Genomic DNA, 19,340 nt, shown 5'->3' with positions numbered 1-19,340 from the left:
TGCATACTCAGTGTGACACGTGTGCCCAAATTTTGGTAAACTTACTAAACTTGAAACTTCACTTCAATTTGCTAACCTGGTTAGGGCTACCATATTCCGTAGTTTCAATCAGTTGCGCGTTTGGACGGTGTATGTGCGTGCGCATACGTGCGTGAGCATGAATTATGTATGATGAGTGTTGAGGAATCTTGCTGCGTTCACTTGAAGGAGGCAACCCAGTGGCCCGGAGGCCACTGCTGCATTACACAGGGAGCGTCGTCACATCACCGTCGCACACGTTTTATTACTTTATTGTTTTGTTCTAGGTTTCTTCCGTCCCGTCTTCGAAGAAGCGCTGAGATGATCAGAGTCCCACGAACTCCTGCGGCAGAACAGACGCCTCGTCGGGCGCTGTGCACGGCCTGCACATGCACTCGACGGGTGCCCGCGTCACCAGCTTCCGGAATTTCGGTCCAGGGCCTTTGGGACAGAACACCGCCTTGGTGGCCTCGCGCTCTCCCATCTCTTGGCAACACATGCACGACCGCTCCACCTGCCAGTAACGGGAGCCCGACACCTGCGTTTTCCGCCACACCAGCGAATTGAGAAAGTATTACGCACGAAACACGACGTCTTCGCTCTTAGCGGGGAAGCACTGCTGTCCCACTGAGCAAAACTAGCGATGCGGTCAGTGGACAACCACTCACTGCGACGCGTTCTACACCATGTGCATCAGAAACAAATGAAAAGTTATGGCGCGTTTCATACCGTAAGAAATAACCACCAGTAAAAGACCAGACAGGGCATGCCAAGTAACATTAGTAAAAGCTGATTGTGCCCCTGGCTCAGCTGGTGGGATATCGGCACGCAGCGCGTTGATCTTTACGTAGACCACGCTTTTTTAATAACTGTGAATAAGCCCTCCGTTTTTAAATCCGATAGTCTTTCCTGGGCTATCCAAGCGCAAAGGTGTTGGTCTGTCTTCCTCTCCGTCACGCGATTCAGCCCGGCAGCCAAAAACTTCTAGCTATTGTCCGACAAGGATATAGAAGCAAAACTGTTCGAAACTACAAAACCACTGTCATGAGTCACATGTTCACATTCTGCAGCAGCAAGAAAACGTCAAGCGTGTTTTCTGCAGAATATGAGTGCATAGACTACACAAAGAGCATTCCTTTATTTTGGAGCACACATTATAGTAGTTGTCATGATAGCAAACGAAAATAAATCCCGGGCCATCTCCCCTAATATGAAACCTGGGGACGGGCGAAGCGTGCAGTGTATAGGTGTATTCTTGGCGTCTTGGCCTTTTTTTCCAAGGAAATAAAACCGTTGGGGGATGAGATATACAGCTTGGCTCTAAGTCTCGTGTCTTTTAGCACGAAGCGTTCTAGCGCGAGGCGTTTGAAAACGAGTGTGCCCGCGTGCATTTTTAGTACGGGTTTTTCCCACGGAGATAAAACGTTCCACGGCGAAGCGTTGGAACACGAGTGTCTTGGTGTTTTCATGTCGTCATACTACATGATACTATGACGACATGAGACGACGACGACGTCAGACGCCGACAGGGACTTCGCCCTTAAAGGTTTTGAAAAATAAGGAAAGTTGCGCGCACTCGCACCAGATCACGCGCGACCATGGCCCCTCTCCACTGCTGTTCATGATCTACATGGCGGGGTTACAAAGGAAGCCAGAGGACAACAGCACGCCACCTCGATGAAGCGCACGCAAGGTGCGGCTTTCCGAGTCCCGGCGCTGCCAATGGGCGAACGTGTCTCGGCGGAGTTTACAGTTGCGCCACCGTCCGGGGATGAGTCGAAGAGCCGGCCGCGCTTAGATGAGCTGTTGGCGGGAACGGGTGCACGAAAGCAAGCGCATCGTTTGCGTTGGTGCGCACAGCCCCTCAAACGCATGTGGGGCAGGTGTGAAATGTGATTGCTGTCATTAGTAAGGCATTGCTCTGTGTGCCTTTTAGTGACTAAGCCTCGCGCAAGGGGCAAGGCTTGCCACTTTTTCCCACTCTTTTTTTCTCGGCGCTGTCACTCCACATGAAGTTTATTTAACGATCTGCAACCTCAAGAACTGCAGCTCTGGTCTAAATGGACTAAGTGTTTGTATCTATAACCTGTTCCTAATTACATTTCTGAAAGTATCGGCAATTCAACCAACGTTATCTTCATAACTGGCTGGCTGTTTTCCCAACGGTCTTAAACGAGCGAAAACTGTTAAAGTGTCTAAAAAAGTATACAAGCTTTTAATTACCGATTATCGACCGATATAGATTGTTTCCCTTTATAAGCAAAATTTTTGAGGCTTTTTGTAAAGCGGTTACCTAGCTGCATTACAAAATTAAACATTCTTAAGCCTTTTCAGTTTGGTCTCCTTCGAGGCAGTTCCGCCACTTTGGCCCTATTTTCATTAACTAATCTTAAACATTCATTCCATTGTGGTTTTATTGTTGATTCGGTGTTTTTGGACTTTACCAAAGCCTTTGATACTATTAACCACCGATTTTATTTAACAAACGTGAATCTTGTGGTGAGCGTGAAACTTTCTCAAGAACTATTTGCTGAATAGAACTAATACAGTTTGATCTAACACCTTTCTTTCAGAGACTAAAACAGTAAACCAAGGTGTGCCTCAGGGCTCAACTCTAGGACCACTACTTTTTAATACAAAAACGATGATCCCAACACTCTGCCTTCAAAACTTTCTGTCTCATATGCCGATACGACTCGCTAGCTAGTGTAATGAAATGGTCTAACGATAACTACCTTATAATATTCCTGCTAAAACTCCATATAGGCTTTGTCATTCTAGCCATAAACATCTGCCAAATCCTCCGAGTCTGACAATTGGTCCTCGCCAAACTTCTGTGTGCGAAGGAGTCGCATTTTTGGGTGTACTAATCGATAGTACCTTTAAATTCCTTCCCATAAACCACTTAAAGAAAAAATGTGCATTTAGTATTCGCGCTCTAATAGAGCACGACCCTTTCTTTTCAATAAATGCCCTGATGACCCTATATTTTGCTTTGACATACAGTCACATTACTTATAAAATCGCCGCATGGGGCAGCACCTACCAATGTCACCTGTCATCCATTCAACTTGTTCAAAATCCTGCTATACGTACGATCACCTCTAGGTCTATTCATTCATTCAAATACATAAGTTCCGCTGCAAGAACATAATAGTTTATGCGTAGAGGAAATGTTTCACTATAATTTATCACTTCTGTATTTCAAGTTTCTTAGTGCTGAACTGCCGATTAGTTTATTGATTCACCCTTTCTGCTTAATCCCAACTCCATCAAGTTTGTCTTTACTTAAATCTTCTATTGCACCTTGTTAATTCTTATTGCTGAAAGCCAAAGTCACACTTCGCCGTTCTTTCATTCTGGAATTCTTTGCCACCAACTGTTAAATCCGCTACGCACTTTTATTCTTTTCCAATATCGCTTAATAAGTTCGTCTTAACGTAACTAGAATATCCAGCCCACAAGCGTGTTGCTCTGAATTTTACGTTCTATTATTATTATTAGTACTTTGTTTTGCATGGCTACAATTCTTTGCCTGTGCTCGCCCCAAGACTGTTAACTGTGTGGTTCCCTTTTTAGCCCCCTTTCGTTTTTTTGTATTTGTTTTTTTTTTTTTGCTCTGGGTTACCCGACTGCTGCTTGTTTTTCTTTCTTTGTTCATGCCTCGTATGCAGCATTTTTTATGGTTCAATCCCGGCCGATGGAAAACTTTGTTTTTTATTTGTTTGTTTTTTTAGCTGGCATTGACAGAACGTTTCTACCTCTCAACGTTTTTAATAGCGAAGCTGTTTAGCAAATCGTTATTTTTCGTGTCTGCATCTGCAGTTAAAAACACTCAGAAATAGCCTAGCGCGCGCACGTGAGCGCGGGCCTCGTGGCGACCGCCCAGCGTCCACTGCACACGTTTGTCAAGCCAAGCATACCCACTTAGGAGATTTACCCAGAGTGGCCGAAAAAAAAACTCCAGCGTTGGCCGCAATCGTGGCAACACTTGCTCGGAACGAGAAAGACTCCAGCGTTCACCGTAATCGTTGCAACTCTTGCTAAGAACAAAAAAGACACTTCATAGAGCACGCATCTCCAAGGTGACGTCCAATGATTTTCACTTCCAAAAAATGGAACCTAACACTAATAGCAACGACGACGGAGTAAAGGTCGTCGCGCCAGCGAAGAAGAAGCAAACCGGCTCCAAACGTGGACTCAAACCTTCTTGATGGACGTGAATGCTGTGCACAGCTTCGCTACATTCAAGTCTTACGCGTTAGTGTGAGCTTCCTTGTTTCTTTTTTTGTATATTTTATTGGCGTCTTCGTTGTAAGGTCTTATGCATTTTTGCGTGAATTACATTTAAAGAGTGCTTATTTTCTGCATTCACCTCTGCTGCTGCCCTGCATATTGACCGCTTTCGTTGCGTTTACTTATAGAGGGTCTTGGGGTTGGGGACCCTTGTCTGCAAAACATAACCCCAATATTCGTCCGAAACCCTCATTTGATTTGATTTTATTCAATTTGTGCAGCTTCTGTATACTCTTTCGCCGACGGCGTATCGCCCCGCGTGGACCAGACCCAGCCCCTTTCGAATTTGCTCTCGTTGTCTCGGCAACCCAGAGCTTGATTCTTCAGCTTCCCGCATTTCGGAAACGCGTTAAGATAAGTATTCATGAAAGGGCTCGAAATTCGCTGCTCACACGGGTGAGGTGGCACGTAAAGTGGCCACTGAGAAGAGGTGACGGCCGCACGGGAATCCTGACTCTAACAAACCATGCGGAAGTTCGCGGCAATGACAACCAGTTGTGGAGGCACTCCGCTGGGTGCTGCGTCGTCTGGACCGGCGTGTATTCAAACGGTTATAATAAAAATAGTGGGGACATGTGCAGTTCAGAATTAGGTAACAAGAGAGTTCAGTCGTGCATACCACACGTTGAAACAGAAATTGGGGCAGGTAAGTTTTCCTTGCAGTTGGCCTTTACTGTCATCTCTTCTCACCGAGTTCTTCCTGTTATTCCAGCAGTTTTGCAATAAGCCACAAAAGAGTAAATAACGTTCAAAAAGACTGTATTCGTTATGGCTGTAGGCTTCGCAAAGAGGCGGGAAACGTTCGCGGGAAGCAAATGGAACGCGGTTTTGGTGTCAGAACACCCCCGAAATTTTCAAAGCGCTCATCACCTCCCTTTCTTTGAGCTTAGTGTTCATTCATTCTGTTTAAACACACCACTCCTAAGATAATAAGATATTGTTTTAGCATAGGCTCTCTTCTTTTTTATTTTCTTACCGACAATTGTAACGCACATCCTTCAGTCTTCACGGGTCGTTACAGAAGGCGGCTTAGCTTCTTTCGTCAGACGCGATACTCAGGCAGTTCTTCTAAGACAAATATAAAATTAAATGACAAATACGCTGAAGTGCTCGTGCTGCTGTTGATACTTTGTACTATTTGTTCTTTCCAGTTTATCGGCAGCCTGATTAAACCTGCTTTTCAGCAACATATCTGACTAAAGACAAGCACAGTCGCAAAACTGCTAAAAGGCAATTTATTCTTTCATATTTCGTGCAATGAGTGCGTACAGCGCCCGGGGAGAGTAATAAAACAGTACATGCGACACCCGTTGCAGAGTGGGTGGAATTGAAAGAAACGACATGGCGTGACGAAAAGGCGTAACGAAAGGGCGTTGGGAGGTCTGCGTTCCTTTGGAACCATGGAAAAGACTGTTTTTTATCTAATTTAAACTGCAGAAGCAAACAACCTTTAACCCAAACCGGCGATCGGTTCAATATTCGAATCATGATGTCTTAAAATTATTCAAACGCTCTTGCTGTGTGGTTCAAACCATTCCTGCCTCAATGGAGACCTTGAGTTATTAGAATTTTTATTTCTGTGTGTCAAGTCTTGGTGAATATTTGCTGTTGATATCGCAACCATGTTGCTGATCTTTCTAACCTGCGCCGGAATGTTTGGTCCCTTAAAGGGTAGTAGTATATTCAGTTTCATATTTTTTGTACCCATTGATCACACAGAAGCGCCCGCAACAAAGCCGCCAACGCTCTTTCCGTGATATTCGTGAGGAGCATTTTGAAACCCGCACGACACCGAACTATAAGGAGACAAATTTACCGGGACTTCGCGTTAGTTTCTATAATACAAACCAAATGATCTCACAGTCTCTAAAGAGATCAAACGACCCCGAAAAAAGGTCTCTCAAACGCCGACAAGTTAATGCTTACCTGCACGTAAGACGAGCAGGAGCCCTGGCAGGCAAAGGACGGTATGGGCTTGGGCTGGCAGCCGGGCTGCTTGAGAACGTGGATGACGGGCCGCAGTTGGCAGCTCTCCTCGGGACCAATGGCCAGGCCAGCGGGAGGTGCTACTAGGGCTACCAGGAGCAGCAGACCGGCGCCGACACCACGTCTGGACTCGATATGCCTGTCTCGACTAGCATGCCCGGTCGCCATGGCTGCAGTAGAACAATCAATCAGATTCTCACGGCCTACTCTGCAACGACGGCGTCGAAACCTGTCACGATCCGGACCAGATCGTTCGGTCGCAGAGGGAGGATGGCGTTACATCTTTCATCATTACAGATAGGACCAGGCACGGCCACATTATGGTAATTTTTAATGCGAAAGCGTTGACTGGGTTGTTTGGAAGTCCGGAATCCATTCCACACAATGTGGCTTATTTACGGCTGAAAAACTCGCCGGCGGTAGCAGACAAATGGGCTGACCTCAAATGATAAAAAAAATATCATCCCTTCCGGAAAAATATTGAGTGAAGCGGGAAATCTACAAGTGCGTCCACGCTTTGCTGAAAGTGCATACAATCGATCGTGAAACCTTCAAAGACCAAAATGACAAACGAATAAACCCGCGCCACAATTCATCGCGCAATAAGTAAGCGCAGCTACGAACAATCTACATCAATACCGATACGTGGTTTATGAGATCAAGGTATACTATCGTACTCGTCCTTCATTACCGATGCATGTATTGTCTTAGCTAGAACCGTTTCTTTTCACGGTTTTCAAGTAACCATTTTGACATAATGGCAGCCCGGTCTCACGCACGCACCGTGTGTTCACATATCTTAATCATAGCTTTTCGGCCGACAAATCGGCCAACTGGAAATGCATTAGCTTCTTTACACAACGCCATCGGTCTCACTAAGAGAGCTTCCGCATTAAGACCCGTCAATGAATGATCGAAGTTATGACGTATTTATCCGGCATTCAGTAGCGTAGAGAGAGCCCTAATTCCAATAAACTCTTAATCGAGAGTGCTATTGGAGTTGTCTGTTTACGAACACCGTCAAGTTCTTCACTTTTCTCCTACTAAAATATGGTGATCTACACTAAAAGAGACATGGACAATGTCACTGAAGATGCAGTTCGTTCGCCAGTCTCGCGGTGACAGACGAAAATATCAATGATTATGGTTTTGTGCCCAACAACTTGTTCAACTGAAATCGATTACAAAAATCGATTACAAAAAGCTGTAAAATCGACTACAAAAAGCACTTACGCGTTCCTCTGCATCCGGGCACCAGGCTGCTTTGTAAAAAAGATTTCTAAAAAATGTGGGCTTGCATTACTCTCATCGCGTGCGACCTACTCAAGGTGTAGGGTCCCATGGTCTAGGCGCGGACTTCTCTGTCTACTTAAATCCTTCACGCATTAGTTGCCACCCCTAGCGCTGTTGGCGAAATAGCGGGTATCAGGTAAGGCTACTGCGGGTTTGTGAGTATTCTGTGGCGATTGGTATCACTTTATAAAGGTGCAGCTATAAACTCCGTGAAGCTATAAAATCTGACATACGGCCGACGCCAAGCTATGCACTAAGTTTCCTTCACTGGCATCTACAGGCATAGAGGCGGCCACCGGCTTCACGTAGGGCAGCTGAAACCCGCCAAACCCGCCACCGTCAGAGGGACGTGGCCGGTTTGGCGGAGGGTGCAACGTTTGGCGCCGAAGACGCACAGGAAGAGCGCGGCTCGGACCGGAGTCGCTATATACAGTTTAATATCTTTCTCTCCTGACCTTGCAGACCAGTGAAGCTTTATGGTTGTAACTTTGAGAAGGTCGCGTGAAGGCGGCATGTAGACAGTCTAATTTGACAGCGTGTGCACAGTTTTTTGTTCAGGTTTACAGGTGTACTGAAGCATCAGTACCGGGTTGTTCATGCACCACCGCAAGGGTTGATATGTGGGGCCAGGTACGCTTGCCCCAATTTGACAAACAGGCAGGGTGGCCGTGACTTGAGGACACTCAAAGGCTTAAAAACTACGTCGGCTAGTGCATACGTTCAATGCGAATTATTTCTCTCGTTTGTGTGTTGAGGCCATCACAGACGCGCCAAGCGAACACAATGTATTGATCTGGTTTGTTTGCAGCCAATTCTTCAAGCCTGTGACAATTTTGTGTCCAGCGAGCCTTTGTTAGCCTACTGCAGCCATAAAGCTGACGCAAGACAACGTGTTGTTATAGCGCAAATAAGACGACAGCGATGGGGCGTCTTCTGTGTTGTGAATTCCGACTCACTGATTTAGGTAGCTCTTATAACAATAAATATGCCTACAATGTAATTCGCATATAGCCGTTCGAAGAAACACGGGGCCGAAAGGTACGCGAAGCCGAGTAGTTGGTGGGAATGCTGCTATTCATTCGGTTTTTAGTAAGCATGAATAAATTTAGACTGTAACCGCGTTTACGACAAACACAGCACCTCTTCTGCACAGGCTACTGAGCAGTGCTGACTTATAGCACACCAAATCACGTGCAACACAGTTCCAATTTTCGGTTTGGGTGAGCTCCTCTCTACAAAATGAAATGCGCGCCTTTAAACACAATCTTACTCGCCACCCAAAAGCATCGGTAACACATCATGATAGCACACCGTTAGAAACAACAGTCTTCAGCACGTCAACAGCAGCAGGGCTTACTGGACATAGAAGGGTACAGAAGAACGCAACGAAAGCGCCGAGACACCGCGCCATCACTCACCCTTCTTCTCCTGCATGAATCTGCTGTTCACGTCGAAGAAGCGGACCGCGGCTGTCGCCGGGGCAATGCGTCAAGCTTTTTGATCTGGCGGCGCCACAGCGCGCCAAGCGAGCGTGTTCGGCCCGAACAAGAGCTCCCGCAGCTTCTTGCGCGCACGGCGCCGCCCGGTCGCGGCCGCCGAGAGGTCACAGGCTCCCGGCCTGCAGCATAACCGATTTCGTTGCTCGCGCATGACCCCTCCGTAGCGTGTTGGCGGCCCCTTACTGCACATGTTCTTTGTATTGGGAGTTCTACTGGCGCCGTCCAAGTTGTGCGAAAACTGTCCAAATGACATCTGGTGTTCCTTAATGGAAAGTCTTGGTTACTGGCTATAAGATACGCAGGCGTCGGGCAAGTCATTTGCCTCGTGAGAGAGGAAAGTTTTGCATACGTGCTAGGGTGATTGACCGGTGTTTTCGAGAGGGTAGATAAAACCGAAAGCAACTTATTCGGGCGCCGTCAGAAATGTTGGCTGACTTCTTTCTTGTCGATCTATTTGGAGGGCATTGTCGGGCTTACCGTACACAGAAGGAGAGAAAAGCTCCCCCTGCTCTAATGTCGAACTTGGTCGCGCCGATGTAGTTTGTGTGTGCAACTGGGTGATTTCGCTAGGCGAGTAACTTTTGTTTCAATCAGGCACGCCGGTCCACACTACCGCCGACTAAAACTCAACCCATCAGTGAAGAACAAATAAAATATTCCGTTCCCAGTAGTGCGTTTTAAGATGCACAGATCTATCAATAAAATCGATGGGGAGACCTGAACGCGAGGTAACTAAGATTAAATTTACCACTAAATCATCGCGAAATAAACAAAGGTTCCATCAACCATAAGAGTTTCGGAAATTTGAAATGATACGTACAAGAACACGCAATTTCGGATAGATTCACTTCCTTTTGGTAGCGCCATAGTATTTAAGAGTATGAGATGCAACAAAACTTAGCGCATTTTTAGAGACCAGTGCGAGATATAGGTAAAGCTGGAATTTCTGTTTTCAGAACAGCAATTTCATGCAATTTCGTTAAAATGTATGTTAACAAGGCTGCTCAGCGTAAAGGCGCTGGTTTGATTTTTCTGGTGCTGGCGAAGAATAAAACATCCCGAGTGTAGAAATTCGCACGGCACAGATCCCCAGGTGGCAGGAGTTATTCCGGAGCCGTCCACTACGGCGCGCCTCAATGCCAAAGGCGCAGCTTCGGCCGGAGAAACTACCAACATTACTGTCTGAATTTTATTATGGAACCAAGTAATGCCGCATTTAAAGACGACAGTGTATTACGAGTCACCTAAACCAGAAAACTTTGGTCTGCCTGTCTGTCAGTAGGTGCCACGATCCAGCCACGCGGCCAAAAGGTAAAATAAGTTCTAAAACTAGACATTTATCAAGAAAAAACTTTCCAACGCGCTAAATCTGAAAACACGATTTAGAATTGTCAAGATTGCTCAACAAAACGAAAGCATTACGTATATTACAGGGAAACATAAATATATAAGTGCCATCTGCAGTATTATTTTAATGGAATAGTACTAAATGGTGCTTTCATTTTTGCTATAGCAAAAATAAAGTAAATAAAAACACGAGTTGAAAACAATGTTTTGACCCAAAAATACAAAAGACGCTCGTACCCGGCCCTAGTGGTGGCATTCTAAGAAATTCAACATTACGGAAGGTTGAGCATGATGATGATGTTTCGATTTTCTTGGCTCAAGGCCGACTGCGGGCAATGAGCGCCAAAGGATAGTTGTTCATTTGAGTGATATGACTACTAAAAACATTTCAGTAAAAATTAAACGTAAACCAAACAGAAGTCCGTGACGATGACTGGTGTAAAGGGCCAGGTTGTCATGATGAATGATAAGAAATGAGATGTAAAAATTTGACACCAGGGAGAAACTCAAAGACGCGCTTGATTGAAAACATGGGCTCGTCTCCTAAAAAGTACGTTGTGTGTAACGGGATGTGTTGTCTGTATAGTTATTAGAGGAAGGTTCAGTAGCTGGCGCCCAGGCAGCAGAAGGCGGTAAATATGAATTGATTTGAGCGCGCTTACACCGTGCTTATCGCGAGATGAGCGAGACGGGAGGGAGGATGAGCGTGAGATGTGTGAGATAAAGAGGGATAATTTAGTGGAAGGGACAGCCGAGGGCTATCGCTTGTCGACATTTTCGGTAGAGTAAGCAGATAAACGGGCAATATTTTTTTAATGCCTACAATACCTCGCCGACTACCCCCACAATCGGGAACGTGCAACGCGCAGCATTTGCACAAAGTGGATATTGGCTGAAGTAGCAGAATTATTATCTCCAATTACGGTTTTGTAATGAATATGTGAAACGGAATTCCGGCAAACCTAAATAAATTCGGCCATTTTCGCAATTGAGATGATGAAACGGCGGAGCTAGCGGTCGCCATTAGCTGCAACTTGGCTTTTTTTAGGTCTGCCCATCTGATCGGTAGGTGGGACACTTGGACGGTAGGTGGGACGTCTTTCTCAACTAGGCGAACACCTGTCAGTCAAAGCTTAAGTCATCACTAGACGCTGCCAATCCCCGACAAGCGCCTATCCCCCACATCGGTTCATCGGCCACTTGCCTCCTCGCCACTTCCCCCTCACACCTCTCGGCCTAGCAGTTCTCTTCTCTTCTTTGCTGCGCGGAGTTTTCAGCGACGGCTGGCACGGACGCATGTCAAACTTAAGCAGCACCGCCGTTCAAAATACCAGAAACACAAAAAAAGCACTCAAAATATTTTAAACACAAACTCGCGAAATCAAAAAATGCACATCCCATGCACTTTGAAAATATGAAGACGGAACAAAAATAGAACTGAAAAGGACGCGTAAAATACGAGTAACAAATTTAGAAAATGCGCAAAGCCGTAACGCACCGCATTGCAACAAACAATGCCTCATTGATGGAAGTAATACAGTTAACCGCCTGTAATAGCAAAAATTGAGATAATTAGTCAAAAAGGGTTTTGAAAACAGAAAATTAAGAAAATAGAAGCAATAAAAAAAAGGTACGAACATGAACTGACGAAATCAAAAATATGCATTATTTAAATTTCCTCCGAAACACACACACGCCTTAAAAAGCCCGCAAAAGAATGTTTGATTTTACCAATACATGGAACGCCCGTCATTACCACAGAGTGCATAATTGACGGGAGTGTCGCATTTAATCGTTCTAATAGCGTGGATAATAATTGCACATAATTCGTCGAACGGAACTTGGAAAAACAAAAACAAAACAAAAAATAGAAAAAAATAAATATCTTACCAAAATTCTGACGAAATGAAAATATATATCTCACGCATCTCCTCTCAAAATCGAAGACTCGAGTAAAAAAGCCCATAAAGGACTGCCGGAAATACGAATGAATAAATAGCGAAACCGGGAAACCTGCACTACGCCTTGCATCGGCGGAAAATTGTATAATTAGCGAGGCATTTATTCGCCACAATGGCATAGGTTAACAATACTGAATAAAACATGCTCAGAGAAAAGAAACAGAATACTAAAAAACAGTTAAATAACCCAAGGTACATGTTGCTGATAGTCAAATCCGCCTGCACAAAACTCACAATGTAGACAGGCGGCGTAACAATGTTACGCATTAGCAGGCAATTTTCTGAACTCGTGCGGATATTTTCTTTATTGTGTGGCTGGCCAGCAACAGACAGCACACGACTCAAACTTCGCGGTTTAACACGAATTACATACCCCCATGCTTCTAGTTGGCAGGAATAGTCTTATGCACCTCGGGCTTACCTAACTCAGCTTACAAAAGCAACGATTCTTCCCGTTCTCTCCTAGAGCAAAATTCCGACTTATAACAAAAGCCATCTACCGAACACCACAGGGCGGGAATTAAAATCACAGTTTCTCACAGACACTCGACTGCGCCACATGGCGTGGAGGCCAAGGACGAACAAAGGATGATAGCCTGTCACATCAGATTCTAATGCCAAATATGTGATCCCTTCGAGTGTCAACAGCGAATCCTTCTTTACAATTCGCAGGTGTACCTCTTAGGAGAAAGGTTCATCCCAGCAGTTGAGGAGGACGTGCCCGACCGTTTCTAGTTTAATAGCGTCAAATAACCTTTCCAGGCTTGAATAAGGTTTTCTATCTAGCCAGGTTTTAGCCGATATCGCGCCCGTGTGCTAACTGCAGAAAGAGTTTTACTAGTCCCTGAAATAGATTTTTGAAACCGATTACGATCGCCCGTCCAGGAATCTCAGGATTCAGGGATGGTTTAAGGATTAAGAAAACGAGGAAAGATGCGCTGCAACTAATTCCCGCCGACATACGCTCACACCAAGCCAGGCACCATGCACAGAGAAGGTGGCAAAATTTGGCAGGGCATCGTAAAATGCAACCTGCAAAAAGGTAGAAAGAAATCGGTTACCTTTATCCCGTAAAAAAGGCTCCAATCAACGCTTTGAATGTGGTTGGAAAGCAATGCTGCCAACGACACCCACAACAATTGCCCATGCGACTTCACTTCAATTCACAGACATGGCCCTACAAAGAGTGAAACCAGAGGTTCTGCCTGCCGTAACCATAGAATTCGTAGGGGCGGCGTCCCGAACGCAGAAGCGTCGGCCACGGCCGGGCTAGAGCGGTGGACGCCGCCGCTGTAGCCTGGCCACACGTCGGCAGAAAGAAAACGGAGAGGAGCGTCTTTCGAACGCTTGCGGCCTCAATGTCAACCAGAGGAAAGCTACAACGAGTCGAAAGGTCCAATTCGTCACGTGATCGGCGAGCCTGAATGTCCAACGAGACGAAATGTCCAATCGAGCCTGAATGTCGAACGAGACGAAAGATCCACCGAGTCTGAAGCTCCAATCGAGCCTGAATGTCCAACGAGACGAAAGATCCACAGTGTGTGAAGGTCCAATCGAGCCGAATGTCCAACGAGAGTCTGAAGGCTCCACTGTTTTATTCAAGACACGCATCTTTTGTGAAGATTAAGCCGATAGCGATAGGTTCAAGTGTGTTGTGCCAAACGTTACAATACGTTAATAAAATGACAGTGCAGGTAGTCGTCTGCAGGCCTCACTTTTGCGTCAATATAAAGCGTTGCACATGAACGTGCTGTACCGGATGGCTTTCGTCAACCTCCTCAAAATAGTTCCACCACACAACAAACAAGAAAGTGTGATTTTGAGTATGCAAATCTATAAGACAAATTTGTTTGTTCGCCGTAGAGTACCATCGTATGAATAATGGCGTGTGAGACTGGCCCGGAAATCACAAAATTTCGCCAATTACTCGCTAGAAAAACGAACTGCTGCTCAATTAATTTTTTAGCAAGGTGTCGGCTATCTTCCCGAGTTAGCTGGAGCACTCCTTACTGGTTGACTAGAATTGATGATGATGATGATAGTTGGGTTTTATTGGCGCAAGGCCGACTATGGGCAAAGAGCGCCAAAGAAGAAGTTACTGAATTGTGATGAGACCGTACATACTAAGACATGCGACTAAAAGTAAAGGTGATGCAAAACAAAAGACAATGGAGATGGCTGGTGTATAGGGCCAGGGTGATTACACATGATATGACAAGAACTGCAGAAAGTTTACCTCAGCTAAAAATTTAAAAACACGTTGACTAGAAAACATTAGTTCGTCGGCTAAAAAGTATGATGGGTGCAAAGGAATGTGTTGTCTGTATAATTCAGGGAAATGTTTGTGTCGTATTCTGTCACGTGCCTTGCATGTGACTAGTATGTGGACAACGGATAGGCCCTTTCCACACCTGCTACACGTGGGTCCCGAAGTTCCAGTGAGCAGGTGGGAGTGCGTCGCATGTGTGTGGCCTATCCGCAGCCTTGCCAGGGCGACTTCAGTGTATCTGTTGTGTGAGTCAGTTATGTAGCGTCCCAGTTGTGGTTTTATTACGTGTAGTTTGTTGTCTGTTTGTTGACTCCAGTGTAATTGCCATGTGTTACGAAGCTGTCGTCTGATGTGTGTCTTTAGGTCGGTGTAAGGTACTGTTGTAACGTCAACTGTAGTCATGAGAGCAGCATCACCAGCCATTGACTAGAATTAAAGTGCGTACAAAATAATCTGAACCGCTTTGAGTATAAATAATTGCATTCAAGCAGCATCGGCTGCCGGCGCTCTGTCTCTTGTCCATCCCTCAATAGTTTCATGTTACTCCACCCGAGAGCGATATCCGAAAGCGGTGTACATTATCCCGATATCCGTTACAGAAATATAAAACATGCGTTGAAACAGGGATTTCGGAACAAAATATACAGCCAGTATTTTGCGAACAGCCAAGCATGGTGGAGGGCTACTGATTAATTGATGACGCCTAATGATCTGTAACGTGCGCTCAAATGTAGACACACTGATGCTTTCGCGTCTTCTACGTTACCCTCCGTAGTCAACAGCCGCAAGCTTGTGCTCAGTAGCGCAGTCAGTACCTTCCACACATGAGCTGTCGGTGCGTTGCAGTAAATTGATGATGATCGTTGGATGTTTATGGCGCAAGGCCAACTGGGGCAAAGAGCGCCAAAACAATAGTCGATGATAGGGGTGGAACCTTAAACACTAAGTAAAATCAGCAAAAACAAAAGTAAAATCACAACACGACAATGAGCATGGCTGGTGTATAGGGCCAGATTTCATGATGCGTGATAGGAAATGAGGTTTAAAAACTTGACGTCGGACAAATACTCAAACACACGTTTCACGGAAACAATGGCATCATCACCTAGGAAAAACGATGGATGCAGGGGAACATGTTGTCTGTAGAGCTCTCTGAAGTGTTTGTGTCGTGTTGTGTGAAGTGCCTTGCATGTGATTAGTATGTGCACTACGGATAGGGCCTCTCCGCACCTGCTGCACTGGGGTCTAGAAGATCCCGTCAGCAGATACGAGTGCGTCGCATGGGTGAGCCCTATCCGCAGCCTACCCAAGGCGACTTCAGTGTGTCTGTTGTGTGAGTCAGATGTGTACCGTCCCAAGTGTGGCTTTATTACATGTAGTTTGTTGTCTGTCTGTTCGTCCCAGTGTGTTTGCCATGTTCTGCGCAGGTGTTGTCTTATGTGTGGCTTGAGGTCTGTGTAGGGTACCGTTGTAATGTCCACAGTGTTCCTGAGTGCAGCAGCACCGGCCCTCTCGTCTGCCAACTCGTTCCCAGCGATCCCTGCATGTCCTGGGACCCAGCAGAGGACCAGCTCATGCTTTTGTGCATACACGGACATGATAGTGCTGAATACAAGATTGACTATGTGGTTTTTGAGGGGCTTGTGCGATGACAGTGCGCGAACAACACTCAAAGAATCTGTATAGATGATGGAATTGGGAATTTGAGTTTCAAGAATGTGTCGTACAATCAGTAAAATCCCATACGCTTCTGCTGAAAAAATTGATGTGTGCACGCTCATGGTTCTGGCTGCATTGAAATTAGGACCATGAGCAGCGCACGACACCATACTGGAGGATTTAGAAGCGTCACTATAAAATTCTGCACATGTGTATTTAAACTGCAAAGACAGAAAGTGCTGCAGTATTGCAGCTCGTGGTACACGATTTTTGTCAAGTCTCATAAAAGAAAGGTCGCACGACACCGGGCGAACTTGCCAAGGCGGTAAACTGTTAGAAAAGGATGACCTGTACACATCTAAAAACGAAGCACTTAGATCCGAGGCTCGCTCTCTCACTCTAAGTGAAAAGGGCAGAGGAACGGATGGGCGATTTGCAAAGAGCAGAGATGTTGATGTATCGTTAAAGACAGGATAAAAAGGATGATTATTCAGTGATGAAATTTTAAAAGCATATAGCAAGTCCATGTACGTTCGTTGGTTCTCAAGGCTCCACTTATCACACTCGACATACAGACTCTCGACAGGGCTAGTGCGAAAAGCACCCGAGGCGAGACGAAGCCCCAAGTGTAGCACTGGGTCAAGCATTCGCAACGCTGTTTTAGTCGCCGACCCATATACCACACTGCCATAGTCTAAACGAGACCCAACCAATGCAGTATACAAGCGAAGCAGGAGTTCTTTGTCGGAACTGTAGGATTGGTGGGAGAGAACCTTAAGTATATTCATTGTTTTGAGACATTTATTTTTAAGTTCCTTGATGTGGGGAATGAATGTGAGTTTGTGATCAAACACAACACCTAAGAATTTGTGCTCCTTGTTCACAGGAAGCGACACGCCATTAAGATGAATGTCTGGGTCCGGATGGACACCGCGCTTCCTGGAGAACACAATGCAGGAGCTTTTTACCGGATTCAATTTAAAACCATTCTTGTCTGCCCAGCCGGCAAGTTTCTTTACACCAAGCTGGACTTGACGTTCGCAGATTGACATATTGCATGATTTATAGGATATCTGGACGTCATCTACATACATGGAATAAGAGATTGTAGGTGGCAGTGCCTTACCAAGAGAGTTCATTTTTATTATGAAGAGAGTGCAGCTCAACACGCCACCCTGTGGCACGCCATTTTCTTGCACGTGAACCTTTGAGAGTGCACCACCGACTCTTACTCGGAACGTCCTGTCCGACAAGTAACTGACAAGAGCGTTCAACATGTTACCCGAAACACCGAATGACTTGAGGTCCCTAAGGATCCCATAACGCCAAGCGGTGTCGTATGCCTTCTCAAGGTCGAAAAACACAGTTAAACAATACTGCTTGTGCGCGAAGGCATCCTTGATGTACGAGTCAAGAGCTAACAGTTGATCGTTCGTCGATCGCCCCACCCTGAAGCCTGCCTGGCAGCTGTCGAGAAGACCGTTGTACTCAAGGAAGTACACGAGCCTGCGATTTATCATCTTCTCGAAGAGCTTGCACAGGCAGCTCGTCAGGGCAATAAGACGGTAACTTGAGGGGGATGACGGGTCCTTTCCCTCCTTCAAGAAAGCTACAACTATAGCCTCCTTCCAAGAGTTTGGAATGTGCCCCGAAAGCCACATCTTGTTATATAGGTGTAAGAGTGTTAGAAGAGTGTCTCCGTGCAGGTGTTGTATCATTGTGTATGTGATGTTGTCTGGGCCTGGAGCTGAGGGTTTACACGTGCTCAAAGCAGCCCTCAGCTCATGCAATGAAAACTCTGAGTTATAAGATGTTGACCTATTGTTATCTAGTATAGGCTTCTTTTCGGCCGTTTGTTTGTGTTTCATGAAAGTGTTTGTGTAGTGTGCGGAACTGGACACGTGTTGGAAGTGTTGTGCGAGGGTGTCAGCCTGGTCTTCGAGTGTGTCCCCTGTTGTGCTGACCAGAGGCAGGCTGTGTGTTTGTTGTCCTTTGAGTTTGCGTATTCTTGTCCATACTTTCCGTGTGTCTGTGTATGAGTTTATTGATGTTATGAAGGAACGCCAACTCTCTCGTTTTGCCTCACGGCGCACACGTTTTCCTAACGCCTTGGCCCGTTTGAACAAAATGAGGTTACCCGACGTGGGGTACCGACGAAGGACACCCCACGCCTTGTTCTGGGCCCCTCGCGCCCGCCTACAGTCCTCATTCCACCACGGCCTCCGCTGGTTGCGCGGGGCACCAGAGGCGTGGGGAATGGACTTTTCGGCAGCGTCGAGGATGTGCGCCGTGAGGAGTTGGGTAGCTTCTTCAACGTGTAGGTGTGTTATGGATGTGTGGTGTAGTTTGGATGTCTCTGTAAATGTATTCCAGTTAGCTCGTGCTTCATTGAACGTATTATGGGAAGATGGACTGCTTGGGCCTTTACCTATGTATGTGAGCGAGGTGGGGAAATGGTCACTGCCATATGGGTCAGTTCCCACTCCCCACTCGACAAGAGGAAAGAGAACTGCGGAGCCAATAGCCAAGTCAAGACATGAGTATGTGTTGTGACCTATGTTATGGTATGTAGGCTGTTTATTGTTGAAAAGGCATGCTCGAGAAGATGTAAGGAATTTTTCTATCAGGCGACCTCGGGCATCCGTTCTGGAAGAGCCCCAAAGAGAGTTGTGAGCATTAAGGTCGCCTGTAAGGATGTATGGTTCGGGCAGCTGGTCAACCAGCGCCTCGAAGTCGGAGCTCGTAAGTGAAACATCAGGAGGAATGTATATGGAGCATACCGTTATCAACCTATTAAATATTATTAAGCGTATTGCTACAGCCTCAAGGATAGTGTTCAAGGTGACAGGGTGGCATGCTAAGGATTTCCGGACGATTATGGCCACACCGCCAGAAGAGTGTGTGCAGCCATCCCTGTCTTTCCTGTATACCAGGTAACTGTTCAAGAAATTTGTGTGTTTAGAATTCAAATGTGTTTCCTGAACACACATTACACTTGGCTGATTGGTATGC

The 19,340-nt window shown here is 46.0% G+C and overlaps 1 protein-coding gene across 1 annotated transcript; it reads right to left on the bottom strand.

Annotated features, from left to right (window-relative positions):
* Window positions 1-270: 270 nt before the first annotated feature.
* On the bottom strand, window positions 271-9,249 carry Burs (Cuticle-tanning hormone bursicon). Its single transcript, XM_077696504.1, has 3 exons — window positions 9,012-9,249; window positions 6,241-6,470; window positions 271-556 (listed from the first exon to the last, which is right to left on the bottom strand). The coding sequence occupies exons 1-3, from the start codon at window positions 9,025-9,027 to the stop codon at window positions 344-346; spliced, it is 459 nt and encodes a 152-aa protein (XP_077552630.1). The 5' UTR covers window positions 9,028-9,249; the 3' UTR covers window positions 271-343.
* Window positions 9,250-19,340: the final 10,091 nt, after the last annotated feature.

This window comes from Haemaphysalis longicornis, unplaced genomic scaffold (genome assembly GCF_048455015.1).
Source record: "Haemaphysalis longicornis isolate Haplotype H1 unplaced genomic scaffold, Haemaphysalis longicornis Haplotype H1 scaffold_2, whole genome shotgun sequence".
In the NCBI taxonomy this organism is placed as follows: domain Eukaryota; kingdom Metazoa; phylum Arthropoda; class Arachnida; order Ixodida; family Ixodidae; genus Haemaphysalis; species Haemaphysalis longicornis.
Note: the sequence above shows the minus strand (reverse complement) of the source record. Positions and strands in the feature narration are given on the sequence as shown.

Coding starts and splice junctions, on each gene's coding strand:
- Burs (XM_077696504.1), bottom strand. Junction 557..6,240: donor CCTGCTCGTCTTACGTGCAG/GTAAGCATTAAC, acceptor CGGAAAACGCAG/GTGTCGGGCTCCCGTTACTG.